The sequence below is a fragment of the Trichechus manatus genome, unplaced genomic scaffold (genome assembly GCF_000243295.1).
Source record: "Trichechus manatus latirostris isolate Lorelei unplaced genomic scaffold, TriManLat1.0 scaffold00101, whole genome shotgun sequence".
Classification (NCBI taxonomy): Eukaryota; Metazoa; Chordata; class Mammalia; order Sirenia; family Trichechidae; genus Trichechus; species Trichechus manatus.
In genome coordinates, this window is record NW_004444037.1 from 10,082,083 (window position 1) to 10,097,199 (window position 15,117).

Below are 15,117 nucleotides of genomic sequence, written 5' to 3' on the forward strand. Positions count from 1 at the left end.
TTGCTAGGTCATAGGTTAGTTCTATGTTCAGCTTTTCGAGGAACTGCCAAGCTGTTTTCCATCAGCAATGGAGAATGGTTACAGTTTGTCAACAACCTCACCAACACCTGTTTTTTTCCATTTTTTTGATCATTGCCATCCTAATGGGGGTGAGGTGGTATCTCATAGTGGTTTTGATTTGCATCTCCTTAATGACCAATGACACTGATCATCTTTTCATTTGTTTGTTGGCTATTTGAATATCCTTTTTGGTGAAATGTCTGTTCAAGTTGTTTGCCCATTTTTTAATTGAGTTGTTTGTCTTTTTGTTGTTAAGGTGTAGAAGTTATTTTTAAAAAACATTTTGGATATTGGACCCTTATCAAAATATGGTTCCTAAAAAAATTTTTCTACCAATCTATAAATTGTCTTTTCACTTTGTTGACAAAAAGTCCTTTGATGAACAAAAGTATTTAATTTGTATGAGATTCTATTTATCTATTTGGAAACCCTAATGGTGTAGTGGTTAAGTGCTATGGCTACCAACCAAAAGGTCAGCAGTTCAAATCCACCAGGCACTCCTTGGAAACTCTATGGGGCAGTTCTACTCTGTCCTATAGGGTCGCTGTGAGTTGGAATTGACTCGACGGCAACGGGTTTGGTTTTTGGTTTTATTTATCTATTTTGTCTTTTGCTGCTTGTGCTTTTGTTGTCATATCTGATAATTCATCATTAAAAACTGAGTCCCATAGCCATGCCCCTATATCTTCTTCTAAGAATTTTATGGTTTTTGTTTTCACATTTAGGTCCTTGATCTATTTTGAATTGGTTTTTGTGTATGGTGTGAGGCATGGCCTCTTGAGATTTAACTGTGAAAAAAACAAAGATCCCTGCTTACATTCTAGCAGGGGAGACAGTAAAAAAAAAAAAAGATAAATAAATAAATTGCATAGTATGTTAGGAAGTAGATAGAAATGCTATCAAAAGAGAAAAAAGTAGAGGAAAGTTAGGAATCCCAAAGTAAGGGCGTGCAGGTGGCAATAATAATTGGTTAGAGTACTCCTCGTCACTGAGAAGGTGAGATCTGAGCAAAGAGTTGAAGAATCGGAGGGGGTTAATCATCCAGACACCTGGGGGAAGAGTGCTGCAAAACCAAAGCAAGGTGAGAGCAGCAAGGAGGCAGTGTGGCTGGAGCAGAGTGAGCAAAGGAGAGAGAATTGGAGGGAAGATGAGAGGTAAACAGAAGGCCAGATCACAGAGGATTTTACAGGCACTTATAAGAAATTTGGCTTTAGCTCTGAGTGAAATGTGGAGCCACTGTGGAGTTTTGAGACGAGTAGCATGATCTGGCTTAAGCTTTAAATTTATTACTCTGCCAAACAATAGACAGGCTTAGAAAATGAAGAGTAACACCCGTGAGGAACTGCTCCTCAGAACAATCAATGACATGAAAACAAAAGGGCAGCATTTGCCCAAAAACAAAGTTCAGAAGACAGGAAGGAGCAGGAAAAATGGGCTAATGGAAATGGGGAACCCAGGAAGGAAGTGGGTGGAGTGCTGTCAACATTGAAAGGATTACAACTAATGTCATGAATCAAAATGCGTATACATTGTTGAATGGGAAACTAATATGCTCTGTAAACTTTCACCCAAACCACAATAAAATATTTTAAAACAATTACTCTGCCTGCTGTGCTGAGAATAAACTGTAGGTGGGCAAGGGTAGAAGCTAGGAGGCTATTGCTGTAATCCAGATAAGATGACGTGGCTTGGACCAGGTTAGTAAAGAAGAGGTGGGGAAAAGCAGTATAATTCTGGATATACAATAAACCTGCAAAACCCAGAACATGTGTAATGCAGAAACCTGTCAGAGAAGGAAAACACAAATATTTTCCACTAAAAGGAGTGAAAGAAAAGTGGTAAGACTGCACCCTGTCAAAGGCGGAAAACTTATGAGACCTGGAAAAACAAAGCAGTCCTATCAAGTTCCGGATTTCCCAGATGTCTTAGTTATCTAGTGCTGCTTTAACAGAAATACCACAAGTGGATGGCTTTAACAAAGAGAAATTTATTCTCTCACAGTCTAGTAGACTACAAGTCCAAATTCAAGCTATCTGCTCCAGGGGAAGGCTTTCTTTCTCTGTGGGCCCTGGAGGAAGGTTCTTGTCATCAATCTTCCCCTGGACTGGGAGCTTCTTCAAGCAGGAACCCTGGGTCCAAAGGACACACTCTGCTCTGAGCATTGCTTTCTTGGTGGTCAGAGGTTCCCCCACTCTCTGCTCGCTTCCCTTTCCTTTATCTCTTATTAGATAAAATGTGGTGCAGGCCACATCCCAGGGAAACTCCCTTTACATTGAATCAGGGATATGACCTGTAAGTCACTTCTGATGTAAGTTGAATACTTCACTTTTTTTTAGTTTTCATTATTATTGCCTTTTTTAATCAGTTTCTTTATAAATTTTATATTTATTTGTTTGGGGGTTAGAAACATTATATATAAACTTACAGATATATTTTAGTACATACATACATAAAAAAATACACAAATCATAAAAATTTACTCCAGTGATGAAGAAGAATTGGATTACATTGACGTTTTGTCAGTTGTGGTAATAACTCTACTTGTGGAAGTTTCTGGATCATCTGGATTATCTCTGGGAATGGGGATGGCGTTTCTGGGCAGAAAATTAATGACAGTTGTCTGTATGGTCCTTTTCTTTTTTTCTTCATATATTGCATTGTAACATCTCACTGTTTTCCAAATCTGCCTATCAACTTTAGCAAAGTGATTCGTGTTTTGGTCCATGTGTTTAAGCAACGGAAGCCCTTGGTTTAGTTTAGAAAACTGAATCTATACAGCAGTGTTTTGAACAGTAAATAGTAAAACTGAACATCTGCAAGTGAACATCTGAGAATGATAATATCAGCAAATTACGTGCTGCAACATTGTATGTAGTACATATTAATAATGATAACATATACAAAAACAAACTGATGGTGGCAGATGCGGTTCCTTGTAACTCTAATACATCATAAGTTGGGGACTATCTATACTTTAAAGTCAGAGTCAGCGTTCTTTCCTGACAGATTGGATGATGGTATGAGAAAAAGGGAGGAATCAATGAGGACTCCGGTTATTGGCCTGAGCAACTGGAAAGATGGAATTTGCCATTGACGAAATGGGAATGGGTGTGTAGAGCGTTTGGAGAGGTAGGAAGAAAAAGAGCTCGGGTTTCATCATGTTAAGTTGAGGTATCTACTAGACATCCTAAGGAGCCCTAGTTATGCAATGTTTAAAGTGCTTTGTTGCTAACTGAAAGGTCAGTGGTTTGAGCCCACCAGCCGCTCTGCAGGAAAAAGATGTGGTCATCTGCTTCCATAGAGATTGTTGTTGTTGCTGTTAGGTGCCGTGGAGTCCATTCCGACTCACAGTGACCCTGTGTACAACAAAATGAAACACTGCCAGGGCCTGTGCCATCCTCACAATTATGTTAGAGTCCATTGTTGCAGCCACTGTGTCAATCCATCTCGTCGAAGATCTTCCTCTTTTATGCTGATCCTCTACTTTACCAAGCATGATATCCTTCTCCAGGGACTGGTCCCTCCGGATAACATGTCCAGAGATTACGGCCTTGGAAACCCTATGGAGTAGTTCTGCTCTGTCCTATAGAGTTGCTATGAGTAGAAACTGACTCAACAGCAATGGGTTTGTTTTTTTTTGTTTTTGTTTTTTTTTAATCCACTAGAATCCAAGTGGTGAATTTAAGAATGCATTTGGGTATGTGAGTCTGTAGTTCATTAGAACTGAGCTAGAGGGGTATATTTGGGAGTCATCAGCATATAGATGTTTTTTTAAGCCACAGGAAGGAATGAGATAATCATGGGAATGAGTGAGACAGAGAAAAGAAGAGACCCAAATCCCTAGGAAGTCTAACATTAAGAGGTCAGGGAGGAAGAGGAAGAAGCAGCAAAGGAGACTGAGAAGAAGCAACCACCATGGTAGAAAGAAAACCAAGGGGACATAGTGCCAAATGCTGCTGAGAGTCAAGTAAGATGAGGACTTAGAATCAACCATTGGATTTAGTGGTGCAGGAGTCACTGGTGAGCCTGACAAGAGCAATTTTCAGAAAGCGGTAAGGATGAAAGTCTGATCGTAATTCGTTAAGAGAGAATGGGAGTCCCTGGTTGACACAAATGGTTAACTGCTTGACTACAAGGCAAAAGGTTGATGATTGGAACTCACCCAGAGACGCCTTGGAAGACAGGTCTGGCAATCGGCTTCCAAAAGATCACAGCCTTGCAAACCCTATGGAGAAGTTCTACTCTGCTCATATGAGTTGCCGTGAGTTGGAATCGACTCCATGGCAACTAACAACAGCAACGAAATAAATACAACTCAACTGGCAGATTTGACCAGAAAGGAGAGCAAAGCTGATGGAGGAAGTAAGATCCAGAGTAATTTGTTTTGCTTTGTTTTGTTTTCAGTCGGTGAAGTAACAGCATAATTTGTATACTGATGGGAATAACCCATAGAGAGGGGAAAAAATGATGACATAAGAAACAGAATATTTAAAATTTTTTTAATTTAAATACTTGTAAGTAAGGGTTGGGTACAGGATTTTGCCACAATCTATACCTTATTCTGACCCACTTCACTAATTTACGTAACTTGTATTTGACTTTGCTTCCCCTGGCCTAGATAAATACAGATGTGCATGGGTGTCTAAAGCAACATTGGACTAAACTGCTAAGAACGTAAATTAGACCCACTCCCACCAAAGTAGACAGAGCCCTCAAGTGCTAATGTACCCTCTCTCCAAGGAGTATTTTTGGCCATCTGCTCATGCAGACGCCACCAGATCAAAGCTGACAGTCAGAAGCGGTGAAATCCTACAACTGAGTAGTATATGATGTAGTGTAGATTGTTGGGAATCAGTAATTTATTTTATTTTTGTCTCCAGAAATAAACTTTGGGCTGGGCCTTGGAGAATGGGCGGTTTGGGGGTACAGGCAAAAGGAGAGAGAAAGTTAATAAATCAGGGGTGAGCAGTAAAACAGCAGTGGGAACAAAAGAGAGCCCTTTTCCTGTGCTTTGACTAGAACTGTATCTCCAGCACAGATGAAAGTTTTATCATTGGACCACCAATGTGTCTGCGATCCAAAGACTGAGCAATGGCAATGTCCCTATCAGAGAAGGGCAAGTACCTAATGTATGAATAGAGGTTTGGAAGATCAACTTTTGTGAAAGGAAAGAAACTAATACATATCTGTTACTGTGCTGGGTAACTTCCATTCACCCCATCAGACCAACTCTTTACTCTTCTCTACCCTCCTCTGCCTTGGAAGGATGAACTGTAGGGATTGAATGTGATATCCCACCTCTAAGATGACACAGTAATCTCCACCTGCATTCAATCCTGGAAAGATAATCTATAGGGATTAGCTCAACATGCTCTCAAACTTTCTGGCTTCTGGTTGGTTTAAGCCCATGGAGAGTTTCAGAGGAAGCTGTAGTGAGGTTGCTTTATAGGACAGAGCAGAACTGCTCCATAGGGTTTCCAAGGCCGTAATCTCTGGACATGTTATCCGGAGGGACCATTCCCTGGAGAAGGATATCATGCTTGGTAAAGTAGAGGATCAGCGTAAAAGAGGAAGATCTTCGACAAGATGGATTGACACAGTGGCTGCAACAATGGACTCAAACATAATTGTGAGGATGGCACAGGCCCTGGCAGTGTTTCATTTTGTTGTACCTAGGGTCACTGTGAGTCGGAATGGACTCCACGGCACCTAACAGCAACAACAACAATCTTTATGGAAGCAGATGACCACATCTTTTTCCTGCAGAGCGGCTGGTGGGCTCAAACCACTGACCTTTCAGTTAGCAACAAAGCACTTTAAACATTGCATAACTAGGGCTCCTTAGGATGTCTAGTAGATACCTCAACTTAACATGATGAAACAATGAGAGCTGTGCCTCTCATTGCTCCTCTCAAAGTGGTCTCTGTTCTTCTCGAGTCTCTCAGTGGTGGAGACAGTCCTACTACTGCTAGTCCCAGATTCCTACACGTCTCTTATGGTTCCCTTACATCCCATCCACACCTTTGTATTTTGTCCCTTTGTAAATAAATCCTTTTAAAATTATTCCCATTTGTTATATCATGTTACCTATTGGGACCCTGACTGATAGAGTGATTGGTATCATAGTGGCTCTAGGAAATAAACAGCTATTATGCCATAGCCCCATTCAGAGGTAGCCTGAAAGATAGTGTTGTAATGAAATTCTTCCAGACTTCAGGAAGTATGTTAGTTTGTTCACTTCATTAAGGAAAGAGATGGTCTAAGATATCTATCTACCTTGACTTATGGACAATGGCCAACATAAATTGATTCAATTAATCCTCACAACAACCTTACATGGTAAGTATCCTATTATTCCCATTTTATGGATGAGAAAACTGAAGCACAGAACGTATCTTGCCCAAAGTCATAGAGATTAACCTCAGTCTTATAAGACTTCTGAAAGAAGTAGGTATTATTATCTCATTTTTACAGATGGGAAAACTAAGACTTAGAGAAGTAAATGGAATTATCCAAGATATAGTCAATCACACAGTGGGGATTCAAACCCAGGTCTGTCTGACCTCAAAGCCAATGCTGGCCTCTACCATACTCTGCCGCCTTCATAATACTTCATTTTCATTTTTTGAGAGAGCTGACAGCAAGATGCAGATCCTATAAAAACAAAACATCCCTTTGAAATTCAAAGTTTACTTATGGCATTAAAAAAGGCAAATCATTTAACTTAAATAAGGATAAGCTAGACAATAAAAGTGTAAGCATAATCCACATTTACTAGTTACTTCTTTCTTTAGATATTCTGTTTATATTTGGACTTAAGCCACAGAAAAGCTAAGAGCCAAAAATTTATATCTTTTAAAAAAATGTTTTAAGAAATGTGATGGACTTTCTTCAAAATCCCCACTAACAGATTTCCTAGGAATACATTGTTTTTGATATCATATTCTTTTGCCAATTTGCTAGCTGATATTAGCCCGGATCAAGGTAAAGTTGAATACAGTGGTCATTTATCATTCACAGAGGAGGAAATGCATAAACCAGACCTGGGGAGAAGGGCCTGAGAAGGGAAACCACAGTGGCCGGGCTGCCAGTAACTTATGTTTGCTTTAGTGACATTTTTTGGGTTTCCACTAGTGAAGGAGGGCATGGTCAAGAATTTGCACATACTTTATAATAATTCTTAACACCTCTGCTCTTAGAGACTTCCTCTTTTGGAATAGCATTACCAGCCTCATCTATCCAATGTCATGGACTAATGGCTTTCTAACAGCTGAGAATGATCTGCTTTTCAGATAACACCATCCAGTCGATTTTCTGCTGCTGCTGTTGCTGTTCAGTGCAGAAGCGGTAAGTCTACTTTTGGGCACAACTTCTTGGAAATGATTTTATTCAGAATTCTTTATTATCTATTGGGTCTCTACGCCTTTCTGTATGTGCTGTTCCCTTTGCCTGGGAAACCCTTCTCCCTTGTTCTCCCTGTTGAATTCCTGTTCATTTAAAGGCATGGGTCAAAAGTCCGATTTTCTGTAATCTTTCCTTGGTGTTCTTGGAATTAATTACTCTTTCTGTTGTGTTCTGACAGCATGTGGCTTGGTTCCCTAGTTAATGTTTATTTCATGAATGCTGTTTGTATGTCTGTGTTCCACTCGTTATTTTTACAATTTAAGGGCAAGAATCCTGTCTTATTCATCTGAATATCTCCCCAAAACTATCAGTGTATCTTACACTTTGGTGCCCAATCAATGATCATATAAGAATTAAATCCAAAACACCATGATGATAATAACCGCTAACATTGAATGGTAGCATCCTATATGTCAGACACTGTGCTAAGAGGTTTATGTTTACTAACTCATGTAACTCTCAAAACAGCCCATCATTTTTCTATAATCCCAATTTTACAGATGAAACAGGCCTAGAGAAGTTACATTCCTTACCCAAAGCCACACTATGAAATCGTGACGCTGGAGTTCAAGCTCCATTGTTCTTAATCACTATACTAGATCTACTTATAATAATGTTGTTGTTAGCCAGCTGGGTAGGCCCTGGACTCTTGGTGACCCCACACACAAGGGAAAAAAAACCTGTCCGGTCCTGCGCCATCCTCATGATCGGTTGTAGTTCGGACCGTTGTGATCCATGTTTTCCTTGGCTGAGTCTCAGAAGTAGATCGTCAGGCCTGTGTTCCTAATTTGTCTTAGTCTGGAAGCTCCTCTGAAACCTGTTCAGCATCATAGCAACATGGAAGCCTTCACTGACAGATGGGTAGTGGCTTTGCATGAGGTGCATTGGCTGGGAATTGAACCCACGTCTTTCACCTGGAAGGCTCGAATTCTATCACTGAACCACACAATAAACCAACCAAACCAAACCCACTGCCGCTGAGTCAATTCTGACTTATAGTGACCCTGTAAGACGAAGTAGAACTACCCTATAGGGTTTCCAAGGCTGTAATCTTTATGGAAGCAAACTGCCACATCTTTCTCTCTTGGAGCAGCTGGTGAGTTCGAACGCCAAACTTGCAGTTAGCAGCCAAGTGCCTAAATGAAGTGACACATGTAAAATGATAAGCATGGCACCTAACACAGAGTAACTAAGTTTTTCATCATTATGATTATAATTTTATGCCCCCAATATGTACCAGAGTCTGTACCAGGCATGTGGTATGTGCTTTCTTGATTTTACTTTGTAACAACCTTACTTACTTTTAGCACCTCTAGCTCCCAGATAGGGAAACTGAAGTTCTGAGAGCTGGCAACTTGACAAAAGTGACAGAGTTAGGAAGCCTTCTAAATAAAAATGTAGTTGGACCAAATGGTCGACAATTAACTTTAAAATGAAAATGAGAATGTAAGGGGGCAGGGAAACTATATTAATGGAAACAAAACAGCCAGAATGGAAATAATGAGAATGTCCACACATTGTGAAGAATGTAACCAATGTCATTGAACAATTTGTGTAGTAATTGTTGAGTGGGAACCTAAACTGCTGTGTAAACCTTCACTGGAAACACAATAAAAATCATTTAAAAAAGAAAATGTAGCTAGAAAGAGACCCGGATTTTTTTTTTTTTTTTTACTAGTTTTGTGATAATCGAGTAGATTTATAGATAAGCTTAATACAAATATTCACTTGTGGCATGATTGCTTTTCAGTGTCAGACAAGTGAGAACACAAATAAGTCTAAGTGAAGATGAAGAACTTTCAGAAAAATACCCATCACGTCACAGGCCATGGCCCTGCGAGTCATCAACTAAGAAGCAAGTGAGTATCACTTTGATGGGGGAGAAGGGCCAGGGGAAGGCTGTCTTTTAGGGTCTACACTCCATGAGGAAACGTTTGCTGCTATGTCTAGAACCTAGTATGTGCTTGGCACATAATAAGTGCTCAATAAATATTTAATAAGGGAATGTCCTAAAAGAAAGTGAAAGTAAAAAAAACCAACCTCTTAACATAGCCTACTCTGCTATACTTAAAGGCAGAACTTGAAACTGGAAATGAGTGGGGAAAAAATGTATTCTGGTTACTAACAGTTTGAGGTCAGCATTAGTTTTCATCTCAGTGTTGGGAGAAATTGTGTTCTTAGGAAGTGTGGTAAACTCAAATACAAGCTTACAGCAGATGAAAGGTAAGGGCAGTTTTTTATCTTCCAAGAGAGAAAAATCCTTGAAACAAAGCAAAACTATAAAGGAGTAAATCACCTTTTAAGAATTGTGACATGAAAAGATCCAATGCAATTCTGGCAAGAGAACATGTGATCTCAAAAGTTTACAAATGATGGATGTGTGTCCCAAGCATGCATCCCAAGATCCTTAGGTCAGGTGACGGAAAGAGTGCAGACTGGAGAGGAAGACAACAAGAATGACTTCTGTCAAAATACATGTTTATAGTCTGAGAGTAGAACACACCCTAAGGAAACTTCCTTTTCAACTGATTGATCGATTACAGTACATTAGATTACGTGGTGGAACAACAACTAATCTAGTATTTGGCCAAACCACTGGAAATCATAGCCTGGCCAACTGACACAAAAAATTAACCACCACAGTGCGTTGCTGGATCCAAAAGCCATTTTATAGTTATTCACTTCCTACATTTATCCCACCCTAGCTTCTTCCTTGGTGCAGCTGGAGGGGAGAAGTGAGGTCACCAGCAAACGTGCTACACCTCTATTATTTTTTAGTAAAAATCACTAAAGTAACAGTAAAACAACTCCTTGGTTTTTACAGTCCAACAGGGGCCATGTGAAGCCATCAAAACGTAAGCCGCTGCCTCCCCTCCCCATCCCTGAGGTTGCTGAAGAGATGATCCAGGTCAAGGCTCTTTATGACTTTCTGCCCAGAGAACCCTGTGATTTAGCATTAAAGAGAACAGAAGAATACTTGGTATTGGAGAAGTATACCCCTCACTGGTGGAAGGCAAGAGATCGTTTTGGGTAAGACTAGCGGTTTAGTCCTTATCAAATTCCTGCTCTTTTATCCTCTGAAGACTTCTAAGCATTAGGAGGACTATTTATTGGCTCGCATTCTCCTGGTTTATAGCGCTTTCCTCTGCATGAAATAGAACCTGTCCCCCAACACCACCGTCAGTATGAGAGAGCGTTACAGCACAGTGATTTCTGACAGAGTCTCAGAGCCATGTATACCTGGCTTCACATCCAGACTCTGTCACTCAATATTGTGTGTCCTTGGGCAAGCCACTATCCTCCCTGAGTTTTCGTTGCTTTATTTATAAAATGGGAATAATAATTCCTATCATCTAGGTTCTTGCCTGATTTGTATTTTCTTTATCTGGGAGTTTGTCTGATTGCTCCTGTTAAGATCTAAGGTAAAAGCAGAGACAGTATCCTATTTGTTTTTGTATTTTTACAACAACTAGTTTTGGAGGCAAACATTGAAGTAGTTGCTGGATTAAACTGGAAACAAAAAAAGACTTTGAGATGTAATTAGATTTCATCGTGTCGGTTGTGATAGATTATTAGTGCCTGGCTGGAGTCCTGGGATGGGCAGAAGTCTGAGGAGTGTCCCGCCTCCGTGGGAGAGAAGGCTGGGATTGATTTCTGATATTTCCGAAAGTGATTGTATTGGGGATTAGCTGCTAGCAGTATTTACTGGTCATAGTAATACAGTTAGGCTAGATTTGCCAAATTTAGCAAATAACAATGCCGGACATGCGGTTAAGTTTGAATTGTTTCTAACTGGCTATGCATATATACATTGAGAAAAAAGAAAAAAATAGTACATAGGACATACACTAAAAAGTTGTTTGTTGTTTATCTGAAATAAAGTAGGAGTATCTGAATTACATGCCTCTTTCTTTAGTTGTATTTCTTTGGTCATTTGGTTCTCCTTAATATTTAGTTTGTTCAGGGCAGTGCTGGTTCAGTGGTAGAATTGTCACCTTTCGTGCCTGAGACCTGTTTCATTCCCAGCCAACGCACCTCAAGCACAGCCACTTCTGGTCTGTCAGTCGGGGCTGGTGTGTTGAACAGGTTTCAGCAGAGCTTCCAGACTAAGATGGACTAGGAAGAAAGGCCTGGCTATCTACTTCCAAAAAATCAGCCAGTGAAAACCCTATGGAGCACAACAGTCTAATCTCATTGTGCATATGGTTGTCATGAGTCGGAGGCCCACCTGAGGCGGCTAACAATAACAAAAACATTGAGTTTAGGCTGAACGTGTGACGGAGATTTTGCAATGGGAAAAGAGGCATTACTAGATTCAGTACTGTGCAGTTCACCACTCCTGCAGGTGCCGTATTGGCATCCTCAGAACTCAAAAAAAAAAAAAAAAGCTGTACTAAATTTTAATTTCACAGTTAATAAGTGAATGTAGTTTTTTATAATATGCAAACATTATACGAAAAGCCCAAATGCTGCTTTGCCACTGTCTCCAAACCCAAGTCTCTTCTCCAAAAGAAGTACCATTATCCATTTAGTGAGCACCCTTCAAGATCATTTTCAATGCACTTGCATACAAATATTAAAATGTGTGATATTGTTTGCAGATTTAACTTACTTAGTACGGGTAGTCCCCAACTTATGATGGAGTTCCCTTCTGACAACTAGATCCTAAGTTGGTTCTGATGTTAAATAGACTACCTTTTTTTTTTAGTTTTCATTATTATTGCCTTTTATTATCAGTATCTTTATAAATCACGTCTTTGAACATCTATGCGTGAACATCTGAGAGTGATAACATCAGCAAATTACGCACTGCAACACTGTATATAGTACATACTACTAACGATAAGATGTACCAAAAAACAAAACAAAACAAAAACGGCTGGTTGTAAGTGTGATTCGTTGTAACTCGAACACTTTGTAAGCTGGGGACTACCTGTATTTTATCCAGAAGCCCTGGTGGTGCAATGGTTAAGTGCTCGGCTGCTAACCAAAAGGGGGGCAGTTCAAACGCACCAGCCACTCTTCAGGAGAAAGATGTGGCATTCTGCCCCTGTAAAGATTACAGCCTAGGAAACCCTATGAGGCAGTTCTACTCTGACCTATAGGGTCTCTATGAGTCAGAGTTGACAGGAAGGCCCTCAAGAACAATAGTAATCTGTCATACTTTATGCGTTTTTCTGTACCTGGCTTCTATCTGTCAACAATGTGTGCTGGTGATCTTTCCATAATTTCAAATGTTGATGAGGATGTAGGGAAAGAGAAACCCTACCCTTCTGAATGGTATGTAAATTGGTATATCCTCCTTTGAGTGTAATCTGCTGTGTCAACTGAAAGATGCATGTATTCCCTGACCCAGCAATTTCACTGCTTGGTGTCTACCTTAGAGAAAAACTCATTCTGGTGCACTAAAAACCATGTTTCGGGGTTTCCTTGAGTCAAGTTGAGTCAACTACGACTGGTAAAAATGTTTCTTTACAGCATATTTTGTAATAGGGGCATGGCTAAACAAATTGTGGACCATCTATATTATGAAATACTCTGCGGCTATTGAAAAGAATGAAGTCAATGTATTTGTAATAGGCTGTGTTTTTAAACCCGTTACTATTACATCCCAATGATCATTTAAGTACCTCTTTTCCTCTTCGAGGAGCCCTGGTAGGGTAGTGGTTAAGAGCTTGGCTGCTAAACAAAAAGTTGACAGTTTGAATCCACCACCCGCTCCTTGTTTTACTCTGTTCTACACGGTCGCTGTGAGTTGGAATCGACTCTAAGGAACTGGTTTTTTCGGTTTCCACTTTGAAAATATTTTGGGCCATAAAGCGTCTTAAACTACTCACATTATAAGTCAGGATCTTAGTATCAGCATACAGAGACTTTAGCTGAATATGGAAATGAAAACCTTTTTTTTCTTCTTTTAACACTTTAATTAATAAAATGAATTTGATTTCCCTCTACATCCTTGAGTTTTAAAAGGATTGTTGCCATGATAATGCCAGGAATGTGCCAAGCATTTTGATTTTTGCTTTGTGTCTTTTGTTGTAGGAATGAAGGCTTAATCCCAAGCAACTACGTGACTGAAAACAAGCTAACCAATTTGGAAATGTATGAGTAAGTCTCCTTCAAAATACGCCCTGTGGTTAATCTATGACAATTGGGTACATTTTGGCAGCTAAAAGTATAGATACTGTTTGAGGTTCATAAAAGGAAAAGAAAGTAACACATTCGACAGCTTTAGCAATAAAGAGATCTTCAATCCATATTATGGTTGATTCAGAAACTTCTTTTTCTTAAACTTATTTCTGTTTTGTTTTGTATGTCCACTTTTTTTTTTGTTTTGTTTTGTTTTAACAGGGTCACAGTGAAACCAAACACTCATCTGGCATTGGTTTTACTATATGTCCTAAGTGGAAAATTAACTATTTAAACACTAGAATTAAATTTTCAATGAGTGGTAAATTAGACTTAATATGTACACGTATTTTGGCCCATGTTTTAACATGTTTTAAAAATAGCTCAAGATGAGAACTAGGTTAATGCTGTAGTTTAGAAGAACCTTTGGCACGTTCATTAGAGTTCTGCTTAAAAATCTTTTTTTGTGACAATTATAGATTTGGAAGATGGAGGAGATTTTAGCTATGACTTACTTAGCCCCTTATTTTGAAGACGAGAAACTAAGGTTGAGAGATTAATTTACAGGTAGAGAGTGGCAGAGTTAGGACTGGTCCTATGTCTTATAAATTTAGGTTTGCTACATAAGCATGGGAGCCCTGGTGGTACAGTGGGTAAGAGTTTAGCTGCTAATCAAAAGGTCAGCAGTTCAAATCCACCAGCTGTTCCTTAGAAACCCTATGGGGCAGTTCTCCTCTGTTCTGTAGGGTCACTATGAGTTGAAATAGACTCGACGGCAATGGGTTTCTGTTTTTTTTTTAATATGAGCATGTGAGTGGTCGTCTTCCTACCCCCCAACCCCCCACCACACTTAGATACTTGTTATGCAATTAGCATATGCTTCCTGTAGGTGGCAGTAGATGATGTGCACTGAGGCTTTAAGACAGGCACTTCTTAGAGAACCAGACAGTAAATATAAGCTGAATGAGACAGAGTTCCCTTGGCTACTGATTTAAGCTTATCTGGAAGCCAGAGTCAGCACATCTCTCCCCAAAACAAACCAAGTTCCAAAAGCATTGGTGAATAATGTAGTCTTTATTGGAAGGGAAAAGGAGATGACCACATGCTCATGACACATCTACATATCTTTATCAGACTTCTCCATTAGATATTTCTGTTCTCTCTCCCAAGTCTCTCTCCTTAGCTCCATCACAGGGTCCCTTCTCTCTTCTCCCCTCCCTCACTCTGCCTGTCATGTTCCCCTTTGTTGGCCTCAGTCATTTAACTCTGTCCCAAGATTCCAGTGTTCACTCAGTAAAACAAAACCCTCAGGTGGCTAAACCCACCTTTCCTTAGGAAACAGATGCATGATCATCTAATGTTAATCAAGCATGTCTCATGGTGTCTCACTTCTACCCGCAGCTGAAGCTGCCCAACAAAAATAGGTCTCCTTGCACATCCAAACTCCCCAAGGGACTGAGCTTCTGGGCGGAGCGCTCTGGGGACCATGGTCTCGGGGAACATCTAGCTCAATTGGCATGACAC

General features: G+C 39.9%; 1 protein-coding gene across 1 annotated transcript in view; it reads left to right on the forward strand.

Annotated features, from left to right (window-relative positions):
* TXK (TXK tyrosine kinase) overlaps positions 1-15,117 on the forward strand; it is a 92,484-nt gene that overhangs the window by 14,049 nt on the left and 63,318 nt on the right. The window contains exons 2-5 of the mRNA XM_023737381.1: positions 7,353-7,407; positions 9,215-9,323; positions 10,289-10,494; positions 13,507-13,572. Of these exons, the coding sequence (XP_023593149.1) occupies positions 7,353-7,407; positions 9,215-9,323; positions 10,289-10,494; positions 13,507-13,572 (436 nt within the window). The remainder of the gene's footprint in view (positions 1-7,352; positions 7,408-9,214; positions 9,324-10,288; positions 10,495-13,506; positions 13,573-15,117) is intronic.